The 13,201-nt window shown below is 39.4% G+C and overlaps 1 protein-coding gene across 1 annotated transcript in view; it reads right to left on the reverse strand.

The window, feature by feature from the left end:
• Positions 1–4,399: 4,399 nt before the first annotated feature.
• The window catches only part of Amph (amphiphysin), a 38,658-nt gene continuing 29,856 nt past the window's right edge, over positions 4,400–13,201 (reverse strand). Inside the window, exons 2-9 of the mRNA XM_089589608.1 lie at positions 12,247–12,382; positions 8,413–8,603; positions 7,369–7,641; positions 7,101–7,219; positions 6,931–6,968; positions 6,211–6,420; positions 5,540–5,718; positions 4,400–5,359 (exon numbers count right to left, since the gene is read on the reverse strand). Of these exons, the coding sequence (XP_089445734.1) occupies positions 5,279–5,359; positions 5,540–5,718; positions 6,211–6,420; positions 6,931–6,968; positions 7,101–7,219; positions 7,369–7,641; positions 8,413–8,603; positions 12,247–12,382 (1,227 nt within the window). The 3' untranslated portion in view covers positions 4,400–5,278. The remainder of the gene's footprint in view (positions 5,360–5,539; positions 5,719–6,210; positions 6,421–6,930; positions 6,969–7,100; positions 7,220–7,368; positions 7,642–8,412; positions 8,604–12,246; positions 12,383–13,201) is intronic.

Here is a 13,201-nt window from a genome sequence, read left to right on the forward strand (position 1 = left end):
TTCAAGATTTTAATAACAGCCAATGGCTTTTTTCCTGTATCTTTTTTTTTATCGTAAGAAATGTAGCTACTCATGCTTCCGTACGTTGCTTAAGCAGTGACTCTTACGAGAAAATAACGAGCGATGTGGTGTGATTGAAAAAACGCTATCATTCAGCGCGTTCGCTTTATTTCAGCGATTACTGATAGTCTTTTTTTCGGAAACAGTTGGTCATTCGACTGTTGCGACAGGTCTTCAAAAAAAAACGTATAGTGCCAAGTGCCCGAAAAGTAGTTTTTAATAGAGCCTTCCTTGCACGCATTAGTGATTTTCTGTCTCTATTGTCATTTATTATAGTATTTCAGAGCTTTTCTATAAAAAGTGACAAATGTCGTTATTTGTGGCTCAAAGATACGATCTTATAAATTTTTTGTGCACCGAGTGCATTGATTTCGTTAATAATACATTTATTGCACAAAACAAAGTACAAGATTAAGTACACGATTGTCGTTATTTGGCCAGTTCCAAACTTTTCAGTACAATTTTAATGAAATAATTAGCTTCGAAAATTGCTTTCGGTTCGTCCTGAGGGTTGGTAATCGAATACACACAACTCGCATGTACCTATATGACACAACAGATATTTGCGAAATTAAAATCCAATAAACAACTGTATAACAATAGATGGCCATCGAAAGGAGAGGTACGAAATGGAACGTAATCTAATCCTGGTTGAGGCTTGTATGCCACTCCTGCAGCAAATGAAGATTTTGTACTTGAGGATAAACTGCAGAAAAGAAAGAGGAAGCAGATATGCAATCTGATGATTAAACGTAATTGGATTTCTCTTTATTCTTTGGAGGTCGGAAGACTTTATGTGGATCATTATGCCAACTATGTGACGGGTTTGTACCTCGGAACTCCAAGATTTACTTTGATGGTTGGGTTGTTTATTTTTCACGCGAAACAAAGAACAGAAGCTTTCGTAACGATTTATCGAGTACTCGACATTTGAAAAATCGCTAAAAAATTCCTTTCCAATAGTTTTCTTCGAAATTTTAATATTATTGGAGTACTGTTTTTATTCGTGAGCGCTGTAAACTTTTTTATACGACTATTCATGAATGAAGAAAATGAAAACTCTAATTTGAAGTACAATAATTTAAAATACAATAATCAACATTAGATTTTTTAAACGTTACGAAAAGTGAATGAGTGTCATTCAAAACGCAAAATCCGTTTCGAAAATAATGTAAATTTTACATGATTATTCTTCATACCACGAACGCAAAGCGATTAGCGATTGACCGTCACCAAACGCAGTGGTGACGATCACCATTTCTCAATTTCTCGTCATGAATGACTCATGTGCTTGCGGCGCTTCATATGCCTATATATACCAAACATTGTGCTGTTGCATTGTTGTTATCCAAACATTTGGATCATAAGTATATTTAATAAATCAAAAAATCTTAATTTAACATAATCGTTTAATCGCGAAAAAGCAAGAGCGTACAAAAACTGTATTTTGCGCCTAATATCTCTGTGATGCATGTTGGGTGTACGTGATGGAAAAAAGCCCTTGAGGTTGGTTTATTTCCGATGGATTAGGACGCGGGGCTTCGGCTATGCATACTATTATTCAGGAAAACGTCTTCTTGCGCTCGCGTACCGCGAAATTATTATCATCATTATGTGCGTTTGGAATTGCACTTTCCTTGAATTGGGATTGCAGAGCTTTGGATTTCTCAGCTTCAGCTTTACGATAAATCAATGTCGTTTTGTTGTCGTTTCGTTGTGTAATGAATTTTACACGTGTTTTTGCCGGTTGAGAAAACCGCGATCGCATAATTATTTTGCATTCGTATGTAACATATACACATTTTTGTTACAGCAGTTGGTAAAAACGATTCCTTCGTTCTTATCTCCCATTTTTTCGTTTTATAATGCATTGAAATAATCAGTTAAACTCTGTTTCTTAATTTTCGTCGACACGTTTTCATGAATATCGAGTCTAATACCTCTAGTGTATATTTAACGCATTATTACCATCGGAAATATTTTATGACTCACTATATTCGAATCCAAAAAATACCAACGTAATACTGTAATCAGTATTTTCTGGAAAACATTTTTGTTCGTTACACTTTTCAAACGTTGGCGCCTGGAATTGTAATTTAAATTAAAGTCGTTTAATCAATTCCACTAATAAGACGAGATACGCGAAACATTAAGCATTCAGTCAAACAAGTTTTGTTTTATCGTCTCAAGAATGCACGGTCAAACTCAACCCTTGAAATAATTTTTAATGATAATCGGCTTTTCGAGCGAGCAAGTAAGATAAGCTGACATGTTTTCCCGGAACAATAACATTTGATTACACAATATTATTGATTGTTTCAGTGGAAAAAAGTAGTTTTTTTTATAGCTTTAATTTAATCATACCTGTATTTCAAAATTTTTCAATGACAACAAAACTGCCAAGGACTGTCGGGGGAAGGTTGTTGAAAGAAAACAAAAGTCGACCAGCGGACACATGCTATATTATTGTACTGTAATATTACTTACTTTTAATGATTATTACTTACTAAGATTATATATTTATAGGTATGGCTACAGTAAAATTAGACAACACGACATAAATATGACAAACGACATAACAACGATCGATTCCACAGTTACACCGGTGTCTTTTTCTCATTCCATCTATATAAAATAATCTCTTGTTTCTTTTTTTTCCTCTTTCTTCATAATATATGTATTTCTTTTTTTCATTTGTGTTAATAAATAAGATCAGGTAAAAAGCTTACGATTAAAGACTACGTTATCAGCACTCTCTCCCTTGAAACGATTTAATTTCATTATTAAAATACCGCATTTTCTCTACTTTAAATACTTTTTTTTTTTTTTTTTTTTTTTAATCACAATACTCTTGTAGAATCTCATTCTTAAGGTAAAAATATAACTCTCGATTTTTCTTGATTTTTTTTCCTCCTAATTGTCTCTTGAGTATTTCACTGTATAAAAAGCGCTCGTGTAAAATCTTATAAAATCTCTATACAAAAGTAAAAAATGTACTTGGAGACTTTATTTACCGACATACTCTCAAATAATTTAACAATTGTTTCTCAAAGAGAATGCTGTAAAGGTAATCGACGTTAGAAAATATAATCTTAGCCTCTTGCGATTTTCAGGTTTTCTTTGTTTGTTTTTTTTTTTTTTTTTTTTTTTTTTTTTATATTTTAAAAAAAGGCGTAACGATGGGTCGATCCTTTAACTTAGATATTTGAAAATTTGTATAAAAGAACAATCCATCTTGACTAAAATCTGTTGTTTCTTATATCGTATAACGGAATAAAAACATACACGTGCGAGCTCATTCATGACGTTGATGATTTGTTTTATCTGTTTAATGTGTTTTAACTTCTTCAAGTTTATATTGTCATTTTGTTTACTACATACGACTAAATATAATATTCCAAAATGTTCTACGTTGTATCGTAATGACCATAGATAATTGTACTAATAGTGTTATTATTACATGCGGTTTAAAGAAAATATCATGTTTTTTTTTTTTTTTTTTTTTACCGAATTATGTATCTCAATGCAATCAACACGTTGATTTAGCAGATACCGCACATGTATTTTTTATACATTTCATAAATTAAAAAAAAATTAAATTTATTTTACAATGACCAAGCGGAGTTGTTCGTTAAAATAATTATTTGTAAAATTTTATGGATTATATAATTATTGTTACATTAAAAATTTTTTATAGTCTAATGAACTTTTGTATTTTATGCTTTATTCTCTAATAATATAAAAACCTCGTTTGGATGAATAGATGTGTGGTAAATACTTGAAACCTTGCTGATTTATCGAAGCGTTTGACGCGAAATGATTTCAATGATTTAATACGATTCTAAACAAAAAAAAAATTTTTTTAAATTAGCGCAGCGTTTCGTCTATTAATAAACCGCGAAAAATGGGATGGGCACTAAATAAAATTGCAGTTTCAAAACGCACATACGGACTACTCGATCTTCATTGTAGTCTTACGATTTACAAGTTGTATATACAAATCCATGAAATAATGTTAATTTATCATTAATAGACTTTCATGCAGTAATAGTAGTAGTGGTAGTAACAGTAGTAATAGAAGTAGTGATAGTGGTAAGTAGTAGTAATGGTAGAGTTGATAGAATAGCAATAGTTGTACAATTCGCAAATACATTTTATGTAGAAGCTCGATGTTTGCGACTTCTTTGTATAATTTGTGTAAATATTGTTGTAAAAACTTCCGATATACACAAGATTTGATTGGCAATGCACGACACCTGATTACCGCGCTTTATTTTACATGCCAAGAAAAAAAAAAAAAAAAAAAAAAAAAAAAAAAAAAAAAAAAAAAAAACGAAGCACTCGTGGTAAGGTTCTATATAATTAAATATAGTTAAAAATTTTTCAATAACATAACTCAATTACATGACAATCGCTGTCTTTGTAGATGTTTCAGTGTAAATTCAAAATTTTCTTTGAAAACGCATACTTGGGTATCAACAACACAGCTTTGCAATTTAAATGTTTGATTTTACAAAAACTGCTTCGATCTCTTATTGTACGAATACATGTATTTATATGTATTTTTATGTAGATATTATATGTATATAAAAAAAAGATCATTCAAAAAATGTTTTCAACCCACTGACCAAGGTATCGGATATCAAGGGATCTTGCACGATCGATGTAAAGGAGGAGTAAAGATTCAATCAGTCAATGAGCGTTGAAAAAGTCGATTTTGTTTCTTGGCATACATTTGGAGAAGAAGGAAAAAATCTGATCAGGATACAAAACGGACGGGGACGGGAGAGGAAAGGAAAAGAGAAAAAAAAAAAAAAAAAAAAGAGAGAGAGCAGCAGCAGTGTAAGTGTCGTCGATTGGCACAGACAGTGGCTAGCTTTAAGGCACTTTTAAAACGATCAACGCGCAATCGTTCCATTTCTTGTCTTTCGCACTAACATCGACAGCTTGACAATAACAATAATCATCAACATCGGTATCATCGTCGTTTGCTCCGTGCACTTGCTTTTTCCAGCTGCACCCGCTGATATAAGCTTATACGTGTGTATACGTGTAAGAGCTTGTGGGTTCAGATTTACAAATGTATAAGTTACTCGGAGGAAATGAGCAATACAGGACATCTAACGGTACGCGTGTTGATGACAAAATGTCCCGGCAGCGGAGCAGTTTAACGTGGCAACGGCAGCGACGACTTTGGGACTCGGCGCATCGGCACAGCTCACAAGGGCTTTGTAAAGTTTGCCGGGAACATGCCCTTCTCGTTGGTACCCTCCTTCATTCCCATGAGCCAGCCTTCCTCCTGCAACCAAGGAATCACGCGCTACAGACTTCGCGCCTATTGGCTAAAATATTTTATTGGCTCTCTCGAATCAAGACGAATACACAAAAATATGATAATGGCCCCGGTGAGCGCAAAACTATTTCCAATCCATTATTCATACACGTTTCGAGCTGAGAGAGATGGGGGGGGGGGGCAAACCTGTTCTTCCGGATCGTCGTACTCGACCACGCGGATGATCTCGCCGACTTCGAACGACAGCTCGTCCACGTCCTCGCAAGTGTACTTGTAGGTGGCCTTCACCCTGTAGAGCACACCCGGAGGTAGATTGTCGGTAGTCGCTCCTGCAGATAAATGGTTACCATTTTCATATTCCACGTCTAGAATGAGGAGTCAATTTGCCGCCATTAGGTTATTTTTTTGTTGATGTCGTCGTTCGCTGTTGTTATTGTGTTTATTGCCATTTTTTTTTAAATTGTTTTTTTTTCTAAATATATATATGTTAAAAAACAAAAAAACCAATACTTAATCAAATCGAGCGCAAGTTATACACAAAAAGAGAGAGAGAGAGAGAGAGAGAGCATTTTCTTACACGGTAAACATTTAAACATGCTTGTTGTGCTGTGCAAACTTGGCAGGCAAATTGCGCATACTTAGTCGAGAGACAAAGATGAATCGTCCCTCGTATGATCGGCAACTTGGACGAAGCGTGTGAGCCTTTATCGCGGGCGACTGATTCAACCAGACCGATCCCAATTGTACGGGATCGATTTGATAAGTTTGAATGTACAGGTAGGCGAAGTTAAAAAAAAAAAAAAAAAAAAAAACAAATGAGCCGCCCGCGAGGATCGTGTGCGAGCCGACAGACTCACCGGCAGGTATGTCGTAGAGCTCCTCGACGCCGCGCTGAGCGGGCGCCTTGGCGCTCTTGGGGGACGCGTCGTCCTGGTTATTCAGCGACGAGTTATCGTTGCTGTTGTTAGCGCTCGTGCTGTTAGCGTTGCCGTTGACCTGTTGCTGGCCACTGGTGGGCGCGACGACGCTCGTGTCCTCGCGGAGCGGCTGCATCGCGTCGTCTATGGCTGTAAAAGAAAATGCACAAACGAACGACAACAAAACAAACAAACACACACACACACCACACGCACAAACGTTTGCGCCATTTGGTGCTCGGATGGGGTGGAGGTAGGAGACTATAACGCGCCGCATCGCTGGACTCTAATATGTTGCTGCGGCCATGGATTTAGCTTTGTTTCATTTCTGATGTATTATATATATCGGTACGTCTGTGTGTTACAATGACGATTGCAAACGACACCTGTTGTTTTTTTATCATTTTTTAAAGATTATTTACAACAAAACACACAGTTACGTTGCAAGAGTGAAAATACGCGTAGGTGTTTTTCCAAGTGCAAACAAGAGAATCGTTACGGTTGTTATTAGTTGGCGTTTGAAAAGAGAGTTATCGAATAGAGTCAGGCAAACAAATCACAAAAAAAACACCGCATAGCTTTTTCGCTTCTCCTCGCATGTTTCGTTACGCGGACGGTTAATATACAAGTATTTTTATTTTTTTTTTTTTATATAGTTACCTGCCGACACGTGTTGAGGTTGCGTGTTGATGATGAGCCTGAAAATAAATGGCTATCGTTAGTTTACGTGTGCGTGCATTATTCATGATTTTTTCAAAAAAGTGTCAACGAGCGGTTCTGCGACACTGTATCGTCAACGATGATAATTGTATTCGATTGGGTGTACTAACGATGAATTTGCGTTCGGCGATTTGGGCGACTGGGGCGTCGAGTTCTTTTTGATCGTGTAGGATCCCCGCTGGCTTTCGTTGGCCAATTTGTCGACTAGAGCCTCGAGTTCTGCAAAAACCTGCAACGAATTCACGATGCGTTAGCGTCAACGCGATCTAAAATCGGCACCATCGCGAGAAGGAACTCAACAAGGAGGAGAGGGGAAAAAAAAAAAAAAAAAAAATGAAAGGGATGGACGTAGGAATGCTCGGTCCTAATATAACGCACCTTGGCACTCTCGGTATGGAAGACCTGCTCGGCCGAAAATAGCGTCTGTAGATTGGTGACGAGGAACAAGACGCGCGAGTCGTAGAGGGCGGGCAACTCGTCGTGCAGCTCGGAGTTGAGGAGCTCGTAGGTACGCTTGGCCTCCTCGAGGCGCTCCTTGCCCTGCGTCACCTTCAGCTCGTCCCTCTTTTTCGGGTTGCACTGGAGCGCCTGGAAACTGTGCCTCTGGCTGTCGTAGTCCACCAGTTTGCGGCCGCGTTTTTCGATCTTTTTCTGCAAATGCCGTCGTTGTCACATTCATTTTTTTTTTTTTTTTCATACGGGCCATCCGATACCGTCCACACGAATTGAATACGTATATATATACTCGATTCGTGCGTTGGTCGTACAGCGCGAGAGTAGGAGACGAGAGCCTACATTGTAGCGCATACCGATCCGATCCGGATTTAGAAAAGTCAAGAGCGGGTCCTCCTCGGGGTTAACGACCATTCATTAGATTATACGTACACGTACGCTACTCGGCACCGCAAAGCTGATGGGCACAAGTGCTCATTACTTCTTTTCTTTTTTTTTTTTTTTTTTTTTTTTTCTTCAATGTTTTATTGAAATATACTCAATACCGAACTACATATTTTTCGTGATCGGATCATAACGCGATCGCAGATCATACACGTTTGTGTAGACATTATACACAGCAGGTGTCTTACACAACTCAATTCATACGTAGAAATCGGAATGCGGTAGGTGCCGGAGTTATCGTAACAGGTATAAGTATATCTCGTAATATATACATTCCATCAAAAAGTTAACAATGTGTATCTTTGAGTATGAATTCAATTTTTGCTGCCGTATTTAAAGAATTTGTGCGTATTTTGAGAGTTATGGTGTATAATGAACAATTTTAAAAAGTAAAAAAATTGTCGGTCACCCCTCACATGGGCTCACAAAATGTGGGTCACCCACTTGTTGCACGTAAAAATAGGGGAGAAAAAAGAAAAGAAATTTCGTAATTTGATGAATTTAAGTAACAAACAGTTGGTTTACCCGCATTTCTGGAAACTGGCTCTGATACGTGTTGAGGGGCACGAGGACCTGGTCGCCGAGCTTGTGGGCAAAGTCCTGCCAGAGCATGTCGAGGTTCTGTGCCTGCACGTACAACAGATCGTGGCCGGTCCATTGGCTCTCGTATACCTCGTTCATCGCCTCCATGAGCGACTTTGAGGCCAACTGGACGGCTGTAACAATCGTCACGCGGACAATTAAGACCAAGTGGCTTGTTGGTTTTTTTTTCTCTTCTTCAATTGAACAACTTAATTATCGCCACAAAGTGGAAGAAAAAGAGCGGCGGCGACAAAATTATATCTTTTTCACGTACCGATCGCGGGTGGTAAAAGGGATCACGGATCGAGTGCCGCACAAGAGTTTCGTCACTTCTCATTCTTTTGATGCAAAAATTGTAATAACTCAAATGCTTATTTTGGTATATTATATACGTCGAATGAAACGTCTCATCGAGCGCAATCGAAAATTTTTTAAAACAACACAAGTTTCACCTCATCCGGAGTTACCTATATACATATAATACGTATACCGAGTAGTGAACTGCTTAGAATTGAAAAGAAAAATTGGCTACTTTAATTGGATTACACAAGAGTTGGATAACGCAGATTTTTTTCATGCCGGCTCAGCTCGTCCTCTGCATCTTATTTTTCAAAACACACACCGAGGCATAAAATATATTATGAACGAAAGAACAACGCTGACGCGTATCATGTTATAACACTGGCTTCTTTTTTTTTCTCCATGCAGCCTTGAAACAAAGCGACAAGAGCTTTCCTAAGTAAGTACCGCGCGTTACACAACACCGCAACTTTTCTCCTTGTTACCCTTCGGTGCTCGAGTATCCACTTAAACTTTTACTCGCAGTGAGCATTTTTTTTTTTTTTTTTTTTCCCCTATGACTTGTGAGCGTTTCATTTTCACCAGTTAACCGGGACACATGCGTGTATAATATACGCGACGAGCTTTGGGCAAAAAATCGAGAGCAGCGGATTCCAACGGAGCACGTTGGAAGGCAGAGGGGAACGTATATTATAATGTACATAAGTAGGTACATAGCAGTGACCCGATTCGATCTCCGGAAGGTTTTCGCGAGTGCGCTTGTGCGGGTATAACGTCGAAGCGTGCCTTGACGCTCGGTGTTTGTATTATTCGACGGACGGAGCTTCAGTGCCCGTTTTCTGAAAGAAACAGCCGATCGTGCGACATCGGGAAAAAAAAAAAAAAAAAAAAAAAAAAAAAAAAAAAAAAAAAAACAAGCAAGTAGGTACTCTGCGATTGCGGGCACGTCGGCGACACAAGTTTCTCCTCTGGACTGGACAGCGCGAAACTATACAGGTACCTTATACTGCTCAGCGTGACACCCAATCTCTATTTCGGACTGTAGGAAAAGAAAAGACTATTTTCGTGTTATCGCGTCTTTACTGCAACACACTTGTACTTGGTCGAGAGTTTGATGTCGCGTCGAGCTTACCGATCCGCGTCCCAGGAAAAAGGGGCCATTTTTTTGTTTACCATCAAGTATACAGAGAGGGAGGAAACGAAAATTAGTGAAAAAAATTGGAGTAAAAAAAAAAGGAAAGAAGGGTAAAAAAACGCAGCGGGATCGGCACGCTCTCGCCTCTTTCCGCGATTCTGTTTGGCTCGCGAGTGAGTATCGGATCAGGGGGAGGAGGGGGGGGGAGAGAGGCATTCCGCGTGCGAGCTGCAGGCTGCACTTTCCCGACCCACTTCTCTTCTTTGCTTGGCGTCGCGCCGACGTAAACCCATGTACATATATATAATATATGTATTACAGTAGAGTATTGTGTGTATGTGTGTATGCGCGTATATATATATAAGGATGAAGTATGGATATGTGGGCAAGTACAAGGTGGCGCAAAAGTGCGTTCACCTGTACCTATCTACCTACACCGGTATACGCAGATACACCACAATGTGATTCAGCATGCATGTGTGCAAGTATATATATATGATATAGCGGCAGGCAGCAGCAGTCGAACTCCGAGCCAAGATGTAAGAGTAAGTCTTCCTCTCTCTTTTTCGTTATATAAAAGCTCCGTTAAGCGCCGGCCCGGTACGCGTATACATATATACACGCAGGTATGTGTATATATACCTATCTATCGATGCCTCGTTATTGTTACACCTGTATAGGTATAGGTACATACATACGTATACGTATAATATGTGTGTATTTGGGTATGTGCGTTGTCTTACGGAGGACGGGTTCTCTATACGGTTATTGGGATGTTACGAGTACGAAGTATTTTCGTCGAGATCGAGGTTTCAGCGCCACCCGAGAGAGGGAAACATTTTTTGGGAAAAAGCTCAAAGTTCGAGTAAAAAGGGGGTGCAGATCGACTCTGCAACCACCATCTCGTTGAGGTTTAGGGTGCGCCCAATCGATTCACAAACCACATGAACGAAATAACGTTAAATCGGTATATAAATAAAGAGATTTGTCGGACGGACGCGCGAGTTGGCGATCGGAGCCATCGATTAGCCACGGTGCTATTTTAACTCGAGCCTCGGTTGTATATAATTACACATCGAGGGGTTGAGTATAACGAGTTATTTCTTTAAGGGGGAGAAACGCGTGTCCTGATGACGCCCAGCTATTACCCGCGATATATAAATCGCACCGGGTCCGACGAACGATTCGATCATCGATCGTTCCCCCTTTGATGAACGTCTCGGTAAGAACTGTAGACATCGGGTGTGGGTGGGTGAGGAAAACCTATATATTTTCCGCAGCGTACAACATCTACGTTGTACGGACACACACACACACACACACAGAGACTCGGACGGGCTCGCGAGAGTCACGTTCCAGTTTAATTTCCAAAAGGGGGTCACGCGGGCGGAGGGAGGTTGACGCAACTCTCGGAGCCGGGCACACCTAGCTCTTTCTCTCGGACTCGGACGTCCATCCGACGCATACATACGGCACACGCACACAGCTATGGTCGACTCGCGGCGTCTTCTTCGCGCGACCCGCGCTTTTATACGCATGTATGTATGTACATGAAACAACACTCGAGTTCCACTTCGAAACGAGCTGCTGCCACATATTGTATGCCTATACCACATGGTCAGCGACGACTGAGATTATGTTGGTTTTCAAAGTATCTGGTATATTATACCTACATGTAGGGAGAAACTTACGTACACCCATTGAAGCCGCCAATTTCCCGAGAAAGAGATAGGAAGCGCCGAGAGAGAGAGAGAGTAGGTATCGAACAATTGCCACACTTGCAAGAGTGACCGGATGTAAAACAATCTTTTTTATTCCAAAATTGTGTGACAATATATATATGATGGAATTGATTGTGGATCAATTTTATTGTTCATCGAGCATATGTAACAACAATGGCTTTTGCCAACCAATTGAAATTGGAACGGTACACTTGGATTAACAGCGAGAGGGTAGACGAGTGGCCGAGTTTGTGGTGTTTTCGGCCTCTCGGCTGGGAAAACGTGCCACTAGCCGCGCTACCCATCTCTTTATAAATAGAAAAGTGCCCGCTACGAGACACCGAAGAGACGCGACGTAGGTATACTGTTATTCTTGCTGTTATTAAGGTAAAAGTCGTGCGGGTACTTGCTTATTTCGTTAAATGCTTATACATCCCACTATCAGCATAATTATACTCGTATCTATCATATGTATGATATACGAGTGAGGACAATAATAATAATAATAATAATAATAATAATAATAATATCGGGTAAATATATATGTACCAAAGTATAGAGTTGGAGATGGTGGGAGGAAAGAACATAAAGATTACAAGGATTGGAATACAATGTAATTACCTCGGATGCACCTGATGTAGTTGTTGAATTCCTTTTGCAGTCTGTTGGCGGCGTTCTGTTGCTTGTTGAAGTTTTGCATGTGCTCGTCCAGTATGTCGTCCGCTGTTCTGTCCACCTTGCCCAGGTTCTGTAGAAACTGAAAGATGAAAAGCAGCTCTCAATATCGGTGACATTCATTAAAATTTCGTATTGTTTAACCCCTTCTCCCTATCGTAAATACATCACTATCTATACGTATGTTCACTTGTATATGTTCGTTCAACCAAAGTACCTACACGTCTAAATTAAATTGAATGACAAAAAGAAAAAGGCATTGGTTCACGTGTATGGTATACGTCCTGTGAGGAGTGGCATGCGAGCGGGGGAGCACCACTTCCCAGGACATTGTGCCATGAAAATGCTCTCACACGTTTTTTTCGCATATATACTCCACGCGTGTGTGACACTTCGACACCAGGTTGTACCGCGTGTATAGGAGAGATAAAGGTTAACGTCTTTTTGCGTAGGAGGCGTCCACGTGCGCGTGTCTGCAGCTACGATCGGCCGATCGCCCGGCTGCGAGGGCACATTCGTTACGGATCGTTACGTGAGCGCGTGGGCGAATTGAGATGTGGAGGAAAATAATAATAATAATAATAACAAATAGAGAAACCACACGTGTGTGTGTTGATGTCGCACGAGGGCTCGGTATTATACTCATGAGTGGATCATTTTTTTTTTTTTTTTTTTTTTTTTTTTTTTTTTTTTGCGGGACAGATGTTTTACATTAAAAGCATTACTTTTGCGCAAGTCTACATACAAAGGAGCAGCTTAATTTTTTTTTTTTTTTTAGTTCTTGACAAACCCCATAGAGTGTAATAGATAACAGTATATTTGGTAACAATAAGCGCGGATAACGACGTTGACTTTAATAGGGGGAAAAAAAATGAAAAAAATTTCGTCGAAAAATAATTTT

Source organism: Copidosoma floridanum, unplaced genomic scaffold (genome assembly GCF_036245765.1).
Source record: "Copidosoma floridanum isolate Cflo_tuat_1 unplaced genomic scaffold, Cflo_Japanese_pri ptg000009l, whole genome shotgun sequence".
Classification (NCBI taxonomy): Eukaryota; Metazoa; Arthropoda; class Insecta; order Hymenoptera; family Encyrtidae; genus Copidosoma; species Copidosoma floridanum.